General features: G+C 42.4%; 1 protein-coding gene across 1 annotated transcript in view; it reads right to left on the bottom strand.

Moving 5' to 3' along the window:
- Positions 1-19,373, bottom strand: part of ZDHHC21 (zinc finger DHHC-type palmitoyltransferase 21) — a 177,582-nt gene that overhangs the window by 63,720 nt on the left and 94,489 nt on the right. The window contains exon 5 of the mRNA XM_069238846.1: positions 11,656-11,794. Coding sequence (XP_069094947.1) covers positions 11,656-11,794 — 139 coding nt within the window. The remainder of the gene's footprint in view (positions 1-11,655; positions 11,795-19,373) is intronic.

Genomic DNA, 19,373 nt, shown 5'->3' with positions numbered 1-19,373 from the left:
TGAATGATGAGAGGAAATTGACGCAAATCATCAACTAGGCAACAGTGAGCTACTGCAGCATTCTTTACTCATGCGCCATTGTCGGCTACATCTCACACCCCATCTAGTAAGCGCGCTGGTTAATAGCACAAGCTTGGCACATCTTAATGTGCTGTGTGTGACCTCCTCAGGGGCCATATTCTATAACTAAATATTGTGTTTGGTTCCCAAGGGGCGAACAAAGTAATTTATTGACTGATGCGATCACTTCAGGATCGCTGTGAATACGGTAGCAAAAGGTGGTACGCGAGACATCCTGCACACTGTTTTATACAGAAGCTGCTACAAAGAGAATAGAGGTCATAGGTAGTGTCGTTTTGGATGGAACAATCACATTGTAAAATATTGTGCAGATATAGAACCCTTTATGATCTTACGTAATCTGTGTATTTTATTTCTCTACAGGCACTGGGACTTTCACCATCTTCAGGAAAAGAATCAATAATAACATCTCTTCTACTCACTTCTTCATCAACATCAAGACCACTATTGCAGTTTTGGAGGAAATATTTGGAGAAGAAGGTATACCTTCCATTCTTATTACAGATAACGGCACAGTTAACGTTCAGTGAGATGGTAAAGATTCTGGAGCAAAGTGATAGTAGTCATTCACGCATGTATTTGTATAATCCACAAGGAAATGGTACTGTGGAACGGACCAACAGATTAGTTAAAGGGACTCTACAATGCGCCTTAACAAACCAGTGTGATGTGAAAAGATTGATGGATGATAAGGTGTGGCCGTATGGCACAACCATCCATAGTGTAACATAAAAATGTCCTTTTCAGGAAATGTGAGGGCGTTTACCAGGTACTAAATTAGTCTCTGTCAGGTTGAAAGTAACGGTCATTTAGGGGGGCAGGGGTGAGGTGAAGTCAGTGGGAATAAGAATTAAACTAAATGTTGGTGTTTGGGTAAAAGTAAAACCTAGAAGGGTGAAAGGGGGACTTTCCAAATTTAGGGATCTCTTTCGTATAGTGAAACTTGGTAAGTTTTGGGTGATTTCGGAGGGAGAAGAAAGGTGGAATTTGAGAAATGTGGTGTTATATAAAATAAAAAAAAGGAGGCGAACGTGTAAGAGAAGATGATGAATGTTTAGGTATAATGTTGATGAAGGATGAAAAAGTGAGTAGAAGAGGTGTTATTAATTATTCTTTTCCTGAAGATGGTGAAAGTCCCAGTGCCTGTAGAGAAATAAGAATACGCTCTTACAGTGAGGATTACGTAAGATCATAAAGGGTTCTATATCTACTGTTGTTATATTAGTTTTATGTGTTCAACATAAGTTATATTGTATTTTCATTCCTTGTTTATTTTCCACGCAGTAATAGTGTTTGTACTTTACATAAGACATGATATTTATGTATTAGTTAGTTTGTAAATAAGTTTATTATTTATATTTGAGAAAAAACTAAGTGAAAGGGATGTGTGATGATGTAGATTGCACTAGGCACTCATGGAATATAGAGTGTTGAGTTTTCTAGGAATCTTGGGTCATGTCAGTTACGGCTTGGTGCTGGGAAGAGGACTCATGCCAGGTTGTGTGTACATTAAACCTTATTGAAGGCCAACTATACTTGGGGTAATCGTGATTATTTACCCACAACACTGCGTTACTGTACATGTCTAAAAACCAGTTCTTGGCTCGTAGGCGAGACCTAGTGGCCTTTGTAATGCCTTTTTCTAAGAGTATGCATGCGGAAAATGTGTCTACGCAGCATCAAAAAAGGATGGGCAGCCAGGGAGGTGCGAAGCCTAGATAGACCGGTGTCCTGCGATGAGGTAATCTGAGAGAGCAGAAAATGTTTCCTATTCCAAATGGTTCACGCAGAAAATGGGAATTATATATCAAACGATATTTAAAATACACATTCTCCATGTTTTTATTTTTTGGGGACTTTTTCCCTGATAAATATTGGCAAGCTAGACATACCAGAATATGCAAGGAGAAAACAGCGGCTGTGATATTTATCACACAGATGAGAATTCTGATCCCTTGAAAATGTATGTTTGCATAGGACCCATAAATTAATCCCCAAAATTTGATCCAAGTCACAGAAATAACATTCCCAAGAGACGGCGCAAGTATCTGGAAAAAATGGCAGTAAATCTCCTATTTGTGTTCTAGGTACAAACAATGGCAGTATGATGTGTTCTAGGTACACCCTCACAACTGACATTACTTTATTCAGGTCAGTCCAAAAAGTGCTGTAGAAACTGCAATGGAACTGGTGATGTATATCATATTTAAAGAGCTGCACGTAAGCATGGAACTTTGGAAGGATATTCTGAGGCAGATACAAATGTTTATTGGACAGGTTATTGAAGACTGAATGAGCGACTGACTGAGTTCTTTAAGGTATCTGAAAAGCCCTGTCTCACACAACGAATCGGCCGAGAGGCTTGTTATCTGCCAAGTATGCTTGAGGCGCAGGGTTTTGGAGGTCTGGTGTGCACAAACTGATAATACATGTCCTTGTTGATGCAAGAACACTGTTGCCATGACATTGTATAACATTTAGTGGTATTAGATTGGGAACATTTTTGTGATACAAAAAATCTCAGCAATCATTACAAATTAGCACAGAAATGTTTACACTTTTTGGTCATGCAGTTCTACTACATTTTAGAGGCCACAGTCTATGTAACGCTTCATTTTTTAATAGATTAAAGTTTAAAAATGTTACAGAAGCCAGCAGAAACAGGCAACTGCGTTCAATCTGCAGTATTAGATTGTTCAATAATGTTGGTGGTACATTGATAATGTACGTTATTAATGACTGTAAAAATGTTACATAGCCTTTGTGCATCTGTCACAAAGTAGCAACATTGGTGATTCATTAAAAACCACTACTTTAGCAAAGCTGCACTCTATTTTGCACCAGGGTCTTCCTAGAGTGGCAGGGTTACTGACATTAGCTTACAACTTGTGTGACATACGACCAGAAAAAACACACGTTTGAATACAGATGTAAATGTTCCCTTTTACTTTTCAGGTTATGAAAACTGAGTGTACTGCGCCTTTATGGACAGAGTGAAACTATCCTTTAATTAGCTTTCATGGGCTGGCAAAGAAAACCAATAACTTACGCAAACGTTGCTTGCATTGCAATTGGAAGAAAAATCCTTTGCTATCACCTTATCCATTTTACCTGGGGCCCCTATTCAGACCTTCACGCGCGATGTTCTGCTGGATGATACCGGAAAGTGCAGGAATGTCCCTGCATTAAACTTGCCTGAACTCGTTGAATGTAAGCAAGAAAGGGTGCTCTTGAATAGGAAAGCCATTTGTCATGTTGGATATTGTACATATGTTTTTCCAAATTTATATTTTTATGCAATAAATAATAACGAATAATGATTCTTTTGTTGGATCCAAAACGTAATTGACCAGTAAACATTGTTACAGTTTAACCCCTTCGCTGCCAGGCCTTTTCCCCCTCCTGTGCCAGGCCTTTTTTTGGCTATTTGGGGCAGTTCGCGCTTAGGCCCTTATAACTTTTTGTCCACATAAGCTAGCCAAGCCAAATTTGCGTCCTTTTTTTCCAACATCCTGGGGATTCTAGAGGTACCCAGACTTTGTGGGTTCCCCTGAAGGAGGCCAAGAAATTAGTAAAAATACAGTGAAATTTTCGTTCAAAAAAAAAAAAAGAAAAAGGGAAAAAGTGGCTTGTGGTTTTTTCCCTGAAAATGGCATCAACAAAGGGTTTGCGGTGCTAAAATCACCAGCTTCCCAGCTTTCAGGAACAGGCAGACTTGAATCAGAAAACCGAATTTTTCAACACAAATTTGGCATTTTACTGGGACATACCCCATTTTAACGATTTTTTGTGCTTTCAACCTCCTTCCAGTCAGTGACAGAAATGGGCGTGAAACCAATGCTGGATTCCAGAAACCTAAACAGTTCTGAAAAGTAGACAAAATTCTGAATTCAGCAAGGGGTCATTTGTGTAGATCCTACAAGGGGTTCCTACAGAAAATAACAACTGAAAAAGAAAAATATTGAAATTGAGGTGAAAAAAACAGCAATTTTTCTCTACGTTTTACTCTGTAACTTTTTCCTGCAATGTCAGATTTTTTAAAGCAATATACCGTTACGTCTGCTGGACTCTTCTGGTTGCGGCGATATATAGGGCTTGTAGGTTCATCAAGAACCCTAGGTACCCAGGGCCAATAAATGAGCTGCACCCTGCAGTGCGTTTTCATTCTATACTGGGTATACAGCAATTCATTTGCTGAAATATAAAGAGTGAAAAATAGCTATCAAGAAAACCTTTGTATTTCCAAAATGGGCACAAGATAAGGTGTTGAGGAGCAGTGGTTATTTGCACATCTCTGAATTCCAGGGTGACCATACTAGCATGTGAATTAGAGGGCATTTCTCAAATATACGTCTTTTTTGCACAAACTCTTATATTTGGAAGGAAAAAATGTAGAGAAAGACAAGGGGCAATAACACTTGTTTTGCTATTCTATGTCCCCCCAAGTCTCCAGATAAAAATGATACCTCACTTGTGTGGGTAGGCCTAGCTCCCGCGACAGGAAATGCCCCAAAACACAACGTGGACATCACAATTTTTGACAGAAAACAGAGGTGTTTTTTGCAAAGTGCCTACCTGTAGATTTTGGCCTCTAGCTCCGCCGGCACCTAGGGAAACCTACCAAACCAGTGCATTTTTTAAAACTAGAGACCTAGGGGAATCCAAGATGGGGTGACTTGTGGGGCTCTGACCAGGTTCTGTTACCCAGAATCCTTTGCAAACCTCAAAATTTGGCTAAAAAAACCACATTTTCCTCACATTTCGGTGACAGAAAGTTCTGGAATCTGAGAGGAGCCACAAATTTCCTTCCACCCAGCGTTCCCCCAAGTCTCCAGATAAAAATGATACCTCACTTGTGTGGGTAGGCCTAGCGCCCGCGACAGGAAATGCCCCAAAACACAACGGGGACACATCTGAATTTTTGACAGAAAACAGAGGTGTTTTTTGCAAAGTGCCTACCTGTGGATTTTGGCCTCTAGCTCAGCCGGCCCACGGGGTGGCAGAAATGGCCTAAAATAAATTTGCCCCCCCCCCACTCCGGAGCGACCCTTGCCTATGGGGTCGCTCCCCTTGCGTGACATTGGCGCAAAAAACAAAAACAAAACGGTGCCTAGTGGTTTCTGTCTGACCTAAAATCGGCCGATCGCAGAAATGGTCTAAATACAATTTGCCCCCCAGGGGAGCGACCATTGCCTAATGGGTCGCTCCTCATCTCTAAAAAAAACAAACAAACAAAAAAAAAAAATTGCCCTGGCGCCTAGACGTTTCTGCCCCCCCCCCCCGGGGGCAGATCAGCCTAATAACAATAGGAGGATCCAGAAATGGCCTAAACTAAATTTGCCCCCCAATCCCCCACTCAGGAGCGACCCTTGCCTATGGGGTCGCTCCCCTTGCGGGACATTGGCGCAAAAAATAATAATCCCCGGTGCTTAGTGGTTTCCGCCCCCTTGGGGGCAGATTGACCTAAAATCAGCCGATCTGCCAAGGGGGGCAGAAATGGTCGCTCCCCATCTCTAAAAAAACAAACAAACAAAAAAAAAAAATTGCCCTGGCGCCTAGAGGTTTCTGCCCCCCTTCTGGGCAGATCAGCCTAATAACAATAGGTCGATGGCCTAAAATAAATCCCTCCCCCCCCCCCAAAGGAGTGAGCCATGCCTACGGGGTCGCTCCCCCAGCGTGACATTGGCGCAAAAAAAAAAATCCCCAGTGCCTAGTGGTTTCTGCCCCCCTTGGGGGCAGATTGGCATTGCAAAAATCAGCCGATCTGCCCACAAAGGGAGCAGAAATGGCCTAAATACAATTTTCCCCTCCAGGGGAGCGACCCTTGTCCAAGGGGTCGCTCCCCATCTGTAAAACAAAAAAAAACTAAAATCCCCGGTGCCTAGTGGTTTCTGCCCCCCTGGGGGGCATATCGGCCTAATCAAAATAGGCTGATCTGCCCCCCATGGGGGCAGAAATGGCCTAAAATAAATTTCCCCCCCAGGGGAGCGACCCTTGCCTAAGCGGTCACTCCCCTTGCGTGAAATTCACGTAAAAGAAAAGAAACCTCCCTGGTGTCTAGTGTTTTCTGTCCCCCTTAGGGGCAGATTGGCCTCATAAAAATAGGCCTAAGGGGTCGCTCCCCACCTCCAAAAAAACAGAACAAAACAAAAAGAAAAAAATAAATAAAAGATCCCTGGTGCCTAGAGGTTTCTGCCCCCCAAGGGGTCGCTCCCTCATGCCACTTTCACACAAAAAAAAAAGAAAATCCCGGGAACCGGTGCCTTGGACGAGATCACCTCGTCCAGGGCACCGTAGGGGTTAAACAAGTTTAATATGACAGTAAGAAGTGTGTTTATTAAAGTAATTTAGTTATGCCACATTTAGATAAAACCACTGTGTTGAATACAATAGATGTGATTTCTCTCATTCACTACTGTCTAATGTCTTCCAGTTAGGCTCTACTGCACTTCTTCTCTCCTCACAAGCTCTACAGAGCTCAGTCAAGCTGATGTAACATTTTTCACTGTTATGAATACAAAGTTTTGAATTATTTTCCAGTGTTCCTAACTGTTGCAACTTCATGGGTCTCCCGCTGTGTAGACAGGCCCCATTCATTTGTATGAAGTGATATTGGTGAAATATTTCATATTTTGTTCAAACCTCTCGGGATGGCAGTAGCACAGAAGGTCCTGGATACTTTCTTAAAATGGGATAGTGCTTATATATTAAAGGCAATGACATTTAAACGTCTGATTTTCTAACAAATTTTTACTTATGATCATTTCATGGGTGTAGGAAAATGCAGCTGTTGGCATGGTCACCCCCCATTTTTTGCCTAAGTGCTGATGCCAGCTTTGATTGCAAAGTGCGCTAGGACCCTGTTAACCAGGCCCCAGCACCAGTGTTCTTTCCTTAAAACTGTACTTTTGTTTCCACAATTGGCACAGCCCTGGCACACTGTTAAGTCCCTTGTAAAAGGTACCCATGGTACCAAGGGCCATGTGGCCAGGGAAGGTCCCTAAGGGTTGCACCTTGTATTATGCCACCCTCAGGGACCCATCACTCAGTGCAAGCACACTGTTTTGCAGCTTGTGTGCTGGTGGGGAGAAAAGACAAAGTCGACATGGCACTCCCCTCAGAGTGCCATGCCCACAAACTACTGCCTGTGTCATAGGTCAGTCACCCCTCTAGCAGGCCTTACAGCCCTAAGGCAGGGTGCACTATACCACAGGTGAGGGCATAAGTGCATGAGCACTATGCCCCTACAGTGTCTAAGCAACACCTTAGACATTGTAAGTGCAGGGTAGCCATACTGAGTACATGGTCTGGGAGTCTGTCATTACGAACTCCACAGCACCATAATGGCTACACTGAATACTGGCAAGTTTGGTATCAAACTTCTCAGCACAAAAAACCCACACTGAAGCCAGTGTGGGATTTACTGAAAAATGCATGCAGAGGGCACCTTAGAGATGTATGTTAGCCCAACTGCTAGTGCAAGGCTGACTGGTCTGTGCCAGCCTGCCACTTCCAGACGAGTTTCTGTCCACATGGGGTGAGTGCCTTTGTGCACTCTGTGGTCAGAAACAAAGCCTGTCCTTGGTGGGGGTGCTTCACACCTCCCCCCGCAGGAACTGTAACATCTGGCGGTGAGCCTCAAAGGCTCAAGCCTTGTGTTACAATGTCCCACGGCACTCCAGCTAGTGGAGATGCCCCCCCCCCGACGAGCCCCCACTTTTGGCGGCAAGTCCGGGGAGCTAATGAGAAAAACAAGGAGGAGTCACCCCCCCAGCCAGGTCCACCCCTAAGATGACAAGAGCTGAAGTGACCCCCCTCCTTGAGAAATTCTGCAACTTGCTTTGGAGAATTAGGACCAATAGGGATAGGAATGTGCTCCCCTCCCCAGAGGAACCCCCTGACCGTGACTGCCCGGGACGAAGATATTTGACGCCTGTAGAAGCACTGCACCCGCAGCCCCAAGGCCCGCGAGAAACCGACCACCAGTGCAGTAATGACCAGCAGGCGGCCCTCAACCTTGCCCAGTCAGTGGACTGCCCGAGAGGCCCCCCCTATGCCCTGCCTGCAGCGTCTAAGTGACCCCCGGGTCCCTCCATAGAGTTCTATTGAGAACCGGACGCCCTGTTTGCACACTGCACCGGGCAGCCCCCATGCTGCTGAGGGTGTGGTTTCTATGCTTACTTGGGGCCCCTCCAGTACTCCACCAAACCCCCTGGTCTGCCCTCCAACAACGTGTACTTACCTGCAAGCAGGCTAGAACTGGAGTACCCCGGTCTCCATAGACACCCACGTTATTTTGGCTCCTGTTTGACCTCTGCACCTGACCAGCCCTGTGTTGCTGGGTGTTTGGGGTTGCCTTGAACCCCCAACGGTGGGCTACCTGTGCCCCGGAGATTGAACCCATAAGTGTGGTACTTACCTCTGAAACTGTACTGTACGTACCTCCCCCTGGAACTGTTGAAAATTGCAGGGTCCACTTTTAAAATAGCTTTTTGTCATTTTAATGAAAACTGTATGCAATATTGAATCTTTTCAAAGTCTCAACTATTAGCATGCAAAGTACCTTTCATTTAAGGTATTTACCTGCTAAATGAATCTTGTGGTTCTAAAAATAAATTAACAAAATAATATTTTTCTATATAAAAACCTATTGGCCTGGAGTTAAGACATTGAGTGTGTGTTTTCACTTATTGCTTGTGTGTGTACAACAAATGCTTAACACTACCCTCTGATAAGCCTAACTGCTCGGCCACACTACCACAAATAGAGCATTAGTATTATCTACTATTGCCTCTGTTAAACCTCTTGGGGAACCCCTGGACTCTGTGCACGCTATATCTCATTTTGATATAGTACATACAGAGCCAGCTTCCTACAATGAGGACTTTGCTGTTTTACTAATTTGTTATGCAAAAGTTCTGTATAAGAACCCGCTGATTTGGAGGGTGAGCCAGAAGACTTTCCTGATTACTTTATGATGCTCTTTTATGACTTAGATTAATTTAATGAATTTTGACTACTCTGTATAGCTCTATTGGCACTTATTCTATCCCACTTGATCTTAACATTTTTGTACTACACCCTTTAACTTTTCTTTGATCTAGAACTCAAATTTCTTATTTCTGTTAATCTGATATAATGATGTCAGGGAGGGTGCCTTTTCGTGCGAAACAACCTACGGGAGAAACATTTGAGGTAAATTTTGGGTAATCCCAATTTTGGGGTATTCTGAATATTGGGGTATCATTTTTTGCTCCCATAATATTCCCTGTACAACACTCGCAGATACTTGTGCTACAACAAACCACTCCTCAGGAGCAAAATATAGATGATATTGCAAGAAAAGTGTTTTGAGGACACTTACCAAGATTTACCAAACAAGCCAAAAACCATAAGAGTTAAAAGGCCATATATGCAAATACATTTTCTCATAGGCACTGAAAGGTCAAAACCATTCAATACATTTGGCCCACATACTTTCTTGCCTGTTGTGCTCAGAGGAATCCTCCTACGATCCTAAAAGGAATCTTTGTCTCACAGGGATTGACCTAAGAATAAAGTCAGCTCAGTTTCATTTTAAGATCAACTGGATTTTCAGCTCCTGCAGGTTAGCTGATTGCCTGTTGGGGACTTGCACCTGAGATGGTTATGTATCAGGGGAATTTGTTCTATTTCTTACAGAAATCCCAGTTACCTCGTGTGATACTTTTATGACCGTGGAGACATGTTCCTGCTGTGGGTAAAAGTCTATAGCTACTTGAAAGAGTGAAAAGGTAACTGGAAACTTTCCAGAGGAAACTAGCACCAACAACTGCTTAAATGGACCTTATTGCCATAAAGACTCATTTTGCAGGACAAGTCCTATGTTTAGGAATTCTGGAAGACCAGGGGCCAAGAAGCATCCAGTCACACTGCTTCATCTCGCCAGAGCTTTTTTAATGTCTGCAAAGGTTTTCCACAAAGGCTACTTTGCTTCACTGAGCCCCCACCACATACTATGTGACTGGACTTTGTTAATACTCAGAACATCCTAACGTTGGAACAACAAAATTGTCACCCAATGAGACTGCAGCATTTGACCCATCTATGACCACTCACATGTCTGCCTCACTCGATCTCCTTGCAAGCTAAGAAGACTAAAACCAATGTCCATAGTTCTCTGCCATTCTCAGGAGCATTGCACCCTCTAGAATGGTTGCAACTGACATTTCCATTCTCAACAAAAAAATTCTACGTTTGAAGGTAGAGATTTTGACACCCATCAACAACTTGCTTTAGTCCAACTATGCACATTAAAAAGGCAGTACCTTGCCTGGGGTGCATAGATAAATATGGTCCTATGGTCAATCACTGGGTACATACACTCTTGTCGGACCTGTGGAGGAAAGGAATACTTTGACACTTTTATTATTTCTAATTCATCAAATTTTATATTTTATTTCAATGGGGAGGTCTTTCCGTTTTTGAATAACTATTCAACTACATTTTACTATTTTTCTCTTTATTTTCATAGTTGCATTTTTTATTTTATTTACATGGGCCTTTTAAGTGATTTATCCCTTTAACCATTCTGTTTGGTTGACTTGTTACACATAACACCACACACATTTTCTAAGCAGACTGTTTTGGGGCTCAGGTCAAGCTATCAAAGGTGAGCTAAGTTTACCTTAATTTGTCTCAGTGGACGCTAATTAGGGCAGGGTGGGAGCTCAGCAACTCACAGAAAGATTGTATACTTCCTCTCAAAGCCTGTCAACCAAATTCCTTACAATTCCTCTTCAAGACAGAAAGATTTCCAGATGTTTTCAACACTAACTAGAAGCTCAGTATCCAAGCAGTCATGCACAGCAAAAGAGAAGAGATCTATTAAGAGCTAGTTCAATTAGTAGAGAAAAGCCTTTTCTTAAGTCTCAAGGAAAAGGTGAAGGCAAAGGGGAGCAAGCAACAATTACTTGGGAATAGGGAAGCATGACTCAATGCAGTGATGCAGCAGAACAGTTTTTCTTCTCTGACCTGGAAAAAGGTTTCCTGCATATTTCTTTTACGCTTGTAGATTTGTTTCACGTTTGATAGAACACATAGCCAAGGTGGCATTTGAGTTTGCCTGCTAAAGAGGCAGCAAACAAATTCTACTCCGAGGTCTTTCCCAGCAAATCTATTAGTTTTTTTTCCATTGGAGCAGATGGAAATAGTGGAGTTCTTCTAAAGATTGATTCCTACCCGCACCATGGAGGAACAAGCTGAACAAAGCGCAAAAATGCCTAAGGCCCGATCACGTATTCCTCTGTCAGCTATTTGATCTATATGACACACCAACAGAACAAAAGCAATAATTGTGGTGTACCATCATGAATCAAAGAAGTACGAAGGGGCAAAGGCTGGGAACATTTAGACAGTACACACCTGTGCATTAGAAAACAGGACAAGGAGGAACATGTGCACAAATTATGCAATTGAGACACAAAACAAACTACTGTGTGTTTTGTAAAAATAGCAAATAAAATCAGCAGATGTTAATTAACAGCTGCTGTAAACGAACAGACGTACCAAACCGCTAAGAATGAGTATGCTTACCCAGTTTTTGCTTCTCAGTGGCAAAAAGTAATAATAGTGGCAGAAATCCAGCACCAGGGTATAGCCGCTGAGGACCTGAGTGTAGAAGCAGAGCTGCAGAAACAGCCAGTGGTTATCCTCGCCAACACAATTGTTTATCCTACAAAAAATGTAAAACGTATTAACATGCACATTTTAAATGAGGCAATTGCTGTAATGTGGTGCATTAAAATGTGATGCGAAACTCTAGTTTTTCACATTTGTTTTATTGTATTTCTCTCACAGGTTTTGTAGAGCACAAAATACACATCTAGCTTTTACAACAGGCACAAAAAGAAACAGAATAGTTTAAGACTGTGTACTGTTTTGTGAATGGTGCACGGGCATGCTAGTGTCACTTTAGCATGAGTGGACGAGACAATCTGTGACAAAAGCAGATAAAATAACGTATCAATTAAAGAAAACATGTGGGGCAGCCTCAGCTTCACCTTCACCTATCAACGTGGACGAGCAGGTATAAGGGCATATGGAGAGCAGGAGGGCTCAAACAGGAAGCACAGGGGAAGTGGAGATGGTGGGTGTTCACAAGAAAACCTTGTGCTGCACTGCAGGCAGTAAGGGGAGTGGGGTACACCACAGGAGGTAGAAGTCTGTGATGGTGGAGACTGCTATCCTTCTGTTAGTTCACTAGTCTGGTGGAGAGGGGAGTTGGTAGTCCTTAGTGTTAAGAATCTGCGATAACAGATTTCTAGAGCACAAGGCTATGAATACAGTTTGGGGAAATCCACCAACATTGAGAGATATTCGACATTAAGAGGGTAGTTGTCCTGGAACAGAGACTTTGGTGTTGCAAAGTGTCCATTGGGCAAGGTGGGATATTTGGGATGGAGGGGGTAGGAGTCTGGTCCTCCAGGTATGACAGTGTTTTGGCATCCAGTTTGCTGTAGGTCAAGCAGAGGACATTTAATTAAATGTTTGCTCTCTCCATGAGATTGCCCATGCCTTGCAATGGAGAATTTTGTTTTGGTAAGCAGGTATCAAGAAGCCAGTTCACGATGATAAATTGGTTGTAGATTTTGTTTTGTAGAAGATAAGGTGCAGGTTATTGAGAAATACGGCTCCACCATGAGTAGCATCCTCTCTGCTAATCAAGTCGGAGTAGGACATCTCACCATTTGATGACTTCATAAGCTAGCAGAGCAGGGAAATCAAGAAAAGACAACCCATTTTAACAGGAGGCTACGCAGTGTCGGACAGGGTCAAAATCTAGGTTGGAATACCAAAATAAAAGTGACACTCATTAGTGAATTGGAAGGCTAAAAAAGTGGCCCATGTTTGCAATTTGTGGCAGTTTTGAGCTAAAAAAAAAACATGCTGTATAAGTATTTTGTAATGGAAGACAGGGTGGATTTAAGCTTGCTGTGGGCAATGTTTGTTTTAATATCAGGAAAATCATCTGTAAAAACTGCCCCAGCAGACCACAGACAGCACATAAAATGGCCCACACCTTGACCTTTCAGACCGGCCAGTCGGGCACTGCCTGATTGCCCAGTAGGCCCATCCGAACCTGGATACGGATGGTAGCAGTGAACCTGGTAGACGTGTTCTGTTTTTTATGAAACAGAATACTGAATACACTGTTCCAGAGAGAAAAAAAGCAGAACAAAGGGCAACCCTTAAGTTAGAAGCAAGTGCCCTCACACACCCTGTTGGGTATCATGCTTCATCATCGGGCAAGCTACTCTTCAGACCGGCGCTGCAATGTCTGACGGGCACCCCTAAAAGGGGGCTCTTTGCCGGAGATCTTTTACCGTAACACAGCGCTGGTCTGACGAGGAGCTTGCCCGATGATGAAGCATGACACCAAACAGGGTGTGTGAGGGCACTTGCTACTAACTCAAGGGTTGCCATTCGTTCTGCTTTTTTTCTCTCTGGAACAGTGTATTCAGTATTCTATTTGATTAGATGTCCCAGGAGGCTATACACTGGACCATTAATTTCCCTGTCCCTCATTCTTTATTTAGACTTCTGTTTTTTATGGCCAATGTAGTTGGTATTTAGTGACAGATGCATGGCGGCATTGAGTCAGGAAATTCTAGAGGTACTGATAATCGAGGCTTCACCTACTGGTAGCTCTCCAGCTACCTAAAAGTAGCTCTTGTGTGTCCAGTCCAGCCTACTAAACTAGAAGCTTTTGCTTGATTGAATAAATATATGTATACCAAAACTGATAAATGTGTTTTTGAAACTAAAATCTGTGTATTTTCTGAACTGATAATCCGATGGCTGAATTTCCAAAATATAAGACTGATATATGAGTGATAAATCATGTGGCACTGGGGGTGTATTAATATATAATACATATTACCTTGGTGCCAGGGACATTTAAGCTATGGCTGTTATATATTACCAACGTAAAGGCATTCCAAATTGACAAAGCCTTTTTTTACATTACTGTGGCTACCTTGCCTGATGCAGAGGCGATCAATGTGGGTAATTTTACACAGGGCGGTAACTAATATAGGGGGTTATTCTAACTTTGGAGGAGTGTTAATCCGTCCCAAAAGTGACGGTAAAGTGACGGATATACCACCAGCCGTATTACGAGTTCCATAGGATATAATGGACTCGTAATACGGCTGGTGGTAAATCCGTCACTTTTCCGTCACTTTTGGGACGGATTAACACCTCCTCCAAAGTTAGAATAACCCCCATAGTCTTTCCTGAAATAATCACTATTACAACACTAATGATATTGGTAGCTCAGGATGATTTTTATTGATCCTAAGTAGCTCTCATGGCAGAAAAGGTTGAAGACTCCTGTAATAGTGGTTCCTTTTAAGGAATGGATCTGGGTGTTTGTATGTGAACGTCTTTCTGGTCTCTCTAGAGCAATGGTCATCAAACTGGGGGGGTGGGCTAGGGGGTCCTCAAGGGATCCCAATGGGGGGCACCAGGCTCTGGCCAAAAGAAGCATTACACAGATAACAGTGTTTTGTTTTAAGCAGAAACATGTTATTGCACTTTTAAAAAGGTAACAGTACTTAACTGCAATGTTTAAATACGTCTAGACATATTTAAACATTACCATCTTTATAAAATAATTGTGAAAAATTCTGAGGGGGGGCCCAATGATTTTTATTTTTCAACTGGGGGGGGCGCAGCATAATAATGTTTGCAGACCACTGCTCTAGAGTGTTTTCTTGGCTAATGCACCAAGTAAGGGAGACCAGGTAAAGTTGCTGCTGAAGTATCCCACGAGTACTTTGGTACACAGGGAGAAGGTTGTGGGGTATTTGAAAGGGGGTGAGGGCTAGAGGCAGTGTTTGGTGGAAATACAGTATGTGGCAAAGGCCAAACGGAAGAACTTCAGCTAGTCTGTTAATTTAGATGACACATCTGCCCATCTATACTTCGATGACCTCTACATGTTTAGCAGAACGTGGGACGGTCTTAATAGCTCATTAGCTTGCTGGCAGATTTGAGAAGAACAGCGACTGGAGCAGAGTATAGATCTTCAGTGGTGGTGAAGAGGTGAAAATGAAGGAAATATAAAGAGCAGTGCTACTACAAGCTTAGCCACAAGGACATTTGTCCTGCAGTAGCCTACCTAGGGCTGAGGTTTCCCGACAGGGCAAGGAGAGGCTTCCTCAAGAGAAAATTTAGATGGGTGTGTGGTGAATCCAATTTTTAGTTCCACACGGGGCACAGGAGTCAGCTTAGCCATCGGCTTGCAGGCGTGTTGCCCTTTTTACCTAGTAGCCTTTTACCCACTTAGCATGCTCTGTTTTATCTTATTTATTTCATTATTTCTTTTACCACTTCTGCAGCTGCTTACATTTTATAAGAAATATTTTCATTTTTGTTATCAGTGCCATTCTGAGAAGGCGTCATTATTAGTGATGTACATAGGCATTGTCATCATGTCCCTTTCACTTTTACGTTTGACAGGAACATTGTGCGCGCACTTGTTAGGGATTGTTTATGTAATTGCCGACACAAGTCTGCTACATTATCAGTTGTTTGGGTACATACCTGCACCAGGGATCCTACATGAGCTGTATAAATACTTCTCACACGGACAAGGTCATTAGAGGGATTCCTTCCAGATGCCATCTATGCTGCACCTCACCTTGCTGCAGAGCTCAGCCTTTGTGTCTTCACGGTGTCTGACCTAGAGACCTCATTCCCAGGTAACGAGGGTTGGAGGGTGCTTCTCATGGACATGGTACTGGAAGATTAGCCAATCTGAGAGCCTATTCTCTACACTAGCTGTCATTAGTGTAGAGATTAGGCTCTCTTTGCTAGGAATTGCATATCTTATGTTTATTGCAATATGGTGGGGGTTTTCATATTCACAACTCTCAGCTTCACAATTTTGCTTTTATTATTGCTCATTATCCTAATCATTGCAATTCATGCATTTTACCGTAGATTGCAGCCTTTTCAATAAATATATTGAAAACTCACCTGCATCTTTTTTATTGCCTTTATGTGTGTCTGAGACTTATTGCCAATGAGAGAAAGGGGTAACTTCCGTTCCACCATGTCTCCCTTGAGAAGTTGCATCTAGAGTCCATTCGTAAGGATGACAGAAATCACCTTAACTGTCTAAGTTTGGTGAGGTACTGCTTGTGAGACAGAAGGGTAGGGCCGACAGTTGCGACTCGTTGTAGGGGTGACTCAGTCACCTACAAATACAAGCGCTGTCATTCCTAAACCAGCAGTCTCGCTAAGCAGCAAGAGTCTTACTACGACAGGTGTTTGCAAGCGTTTGAGGTGCTGCCAAGACCCACCATCCACCCATCACTGCTTAAACCATTTTAACACTGCTGTTCCCTACTTTGCCCTCAGCGTCCTTTTCCATTCGCAATAAATGTGACGCAGCGCGATAACTAATCAAGCTTTACATCTGTATTCTCACTGTTAAACGAGAATGTCAACTGCGTTAAGCAGAATCTGGGCCAAAATAAAACTATAGAAATTACTACAGTTAGCCTTTATACAAGAAACAGAAAATTGTACTATTGAATGAAATTTCAAGCTGCTCAAAATAAAAAAACTGCACACTGGAATCCACAATTAGAAGCATTCGAAACACTTTCCTGCTGCACGAGAATGCCACTCAACTCCGTGGGCTCTCGGAATCCCTGCAATAAAGAGGAATCCTGAAAGACAAGCATCCCCACCTGGTGGCCATCTTTGGAGAAACTGCAAACCGTGCTGAGTGAGGTCCCTCGAACATCGCGGGGACAACCGAAGCTTTGCAGACTTTTCAAAAGATTTTTAGATTAACTTAATATATTGTGTAAATGTGTGGGGAAACGCAAATAGCAATCTGGCATGAGCGTTGTATCCAAAAATAACTTAACGGAAAATAGATGTAAAGTAAGTGAACAAATTGACAATAAGAGAGTTACGATTTGAGTGAAGTAACATAAGTTTGACACTCAGATCTGAAGAGGGCATCTGAGGATTCTAAACTCGAGGTTAAAGATCATGTTGCCAGAACCCAGTCCCATGGATCGAATTAGGTTCAAAATTGAAAGCATTCATATGCATTTTAGAAAAAAATATTTTGCCTAAAATGTTTTTTTTTTTTTTAAAGCACCTTTCATACTACGAAGGGTGTTACCTTTACACAACCGGAACTCGTGCTGAACAATTCTGAATTGCATCAATGTTGAAAACCTCATGCAAACGTAAAGAATATATTGCCCAAATGTTACTCTTAGGTTTTTGATAATCGGGCGCAATATTGTCAAACTAAAGGAGAATGACGACTGTCAGAATAGGTAATCAATCGTTTTTGCATAGGCGCACGTCTCAGCCATGTGGTTGGGGCAAGAATTCTCAGAGCATCAGAACCACTGACTATGTCTGCTAACGTGAAGTGGCAAATCCATGTACAAATGCATTGAGGAAAACAGCGCAAACAACACATCTGCATCAGGAGACGCAGTCTGCTCACAATAATATATATTCAAAAAGGTGGCCGTGGCCAAAGCATAGTAAAAAAAACAAGCATTGACAGAGCCAATTAGTCTCACCTACCAGCGAGAGCTATTGGCTTTGTAAATGTGAAGGCCTGTTGCACAGCAGCACGGCTTTAAAAAACGCACTTGCAAAGCCAACATATCTCGTCTAAGAGAGATGTTCTACAAATTGGGTCAAACATAGACGACGTGGGGAACCACGCACAGCAGGTGGGGACAAAGGCAAACCGAGACAACATTAATACCTTTCAACCAGGTCCCTCATCAGAGCTGAGAAAGTAACCACAGGCAAAAAGAGCACAGAGAGATATGCAATAACCCAAAAACAGGTGCAAATCAAAAGATTCGCAACATCAACAAAGATGTCTGAGCACGTGTCCTGATAACCGAGCTATGTAGAACGAGGCTTTAAAACTGGAATTGCAAAGGGAATACAAGAGAACATTCAACCCCAAGAAACAACTGGACATAAAACCACAAGCTTTGCCTGAACAGGCGACTCGCTCTGTGCGCTCCATTAAGTGACAGAGACACATCTAGGGAGTGTTTGTGTTGTGGAGCCCTCACCACTTCCCCAGTGCACAGTTCTGGAAACAAAGCGGAATGCAGGACACTCAGAATGACTTCCTCCGCTGGTCACTTAATACAAGAAGTAGTTGAGGAGTGATAACCCATTCTGCTGCTGGAAGCATACAAACAGAGGTGGGAGAAACTAGCCTTCAAGCCGTCCGCTACCGCTAGACTATTCCTGGCCTGCAAATGAATCAAGCACGTTTCCTTAGGTCTAGGTCATTGATTAAAAAAAAGTTAAAGTCCTCAACATCTGATCAAAATAAAGTAAAAACCCAATACATAAATGCATAATATTAAAGTATGTTTTGCGGAGTGACAGAGAGGATTTAATACGCATAATATACTTACATATAGAGGTTTTTAGCCACCTCTCTTCATCCATTGATCTGTTGTTCTGCCATTCACATTTTGCTTCTGCCAATTACAGCATGTATTGTGGGGCAGTGGATCAGCTACTTTAGCCACCAGTTAGCTTAACTTTGATTGACTGCGTTTGCTCTTTGACAAGGTGCACATCCGCACACAATCGAGTTCACATCAGCTCCACTGCTTTTGTTTTTACTTTACTGTTGCCTTTGTGGTTAGCGCCTGATTTGATAGCAGAATGGTTCGGATGTACTCTATCATATTCCATTTCCTGCCAATTCTGTTGAAAATTCCTTTAAGAATGTTTTGCTTTTTTAACTGCTATCTCACAGCATATCAAAGTCAAAAGCCCGCTTTATTACATTTTTACATAAAATCATAAGAGCATACAAAGTAATTAAATCTTATCACAATTATATACAATTAAAAAACGGGATATAAAAACGTCTCATATCACAATGTAATTTATGATGGTGCAAATGACGCTGTATATAAAAATTCAGCTTGACACTCCAGAGTCATTTTGAATAAACAAGGATTTCCTAAGCTGAATTTCAGACCATAAATAGCTTTACAAAGTAAAACAAATGCCTAAGGTTGGTAGAGATTGCACAAATAGGTAGGCAGGGTGACACTGTACAAATTTTAGTTCTCGTAAAATGGGCAGCATTAAGCGCTTCCTTGAATCCTTATAAAACGTGCAAAAAAAGAACGTGCACAGTGCTTGGATCAGAAAAATTATCACATGAACATTTGATTAAATCTTCAGAGCAGCCATTGATTGTGGGAAATGTTGTCAAACCA

Source organism: Pleurodeles waltl, chromosome 1_2 (genome assembly GCF_031143425.1).
Source record: "Pleurodeles waltl isolate 20211129_DDA chromosome 1_2, aPleWal1.hap1.20221129, whole genome shotgun sequence".
NCBI lineage: Eukaryota > Metazoa > Chordata > Amphibia > Caudata > Salamandridae > Pleurodeles > Pleurodeles waltl.
The sequence above is the reverse complement of the archived record's forward strand: the minus strand, read 5'-3'. Positions and strand labels throughout refer to the sequence as shown.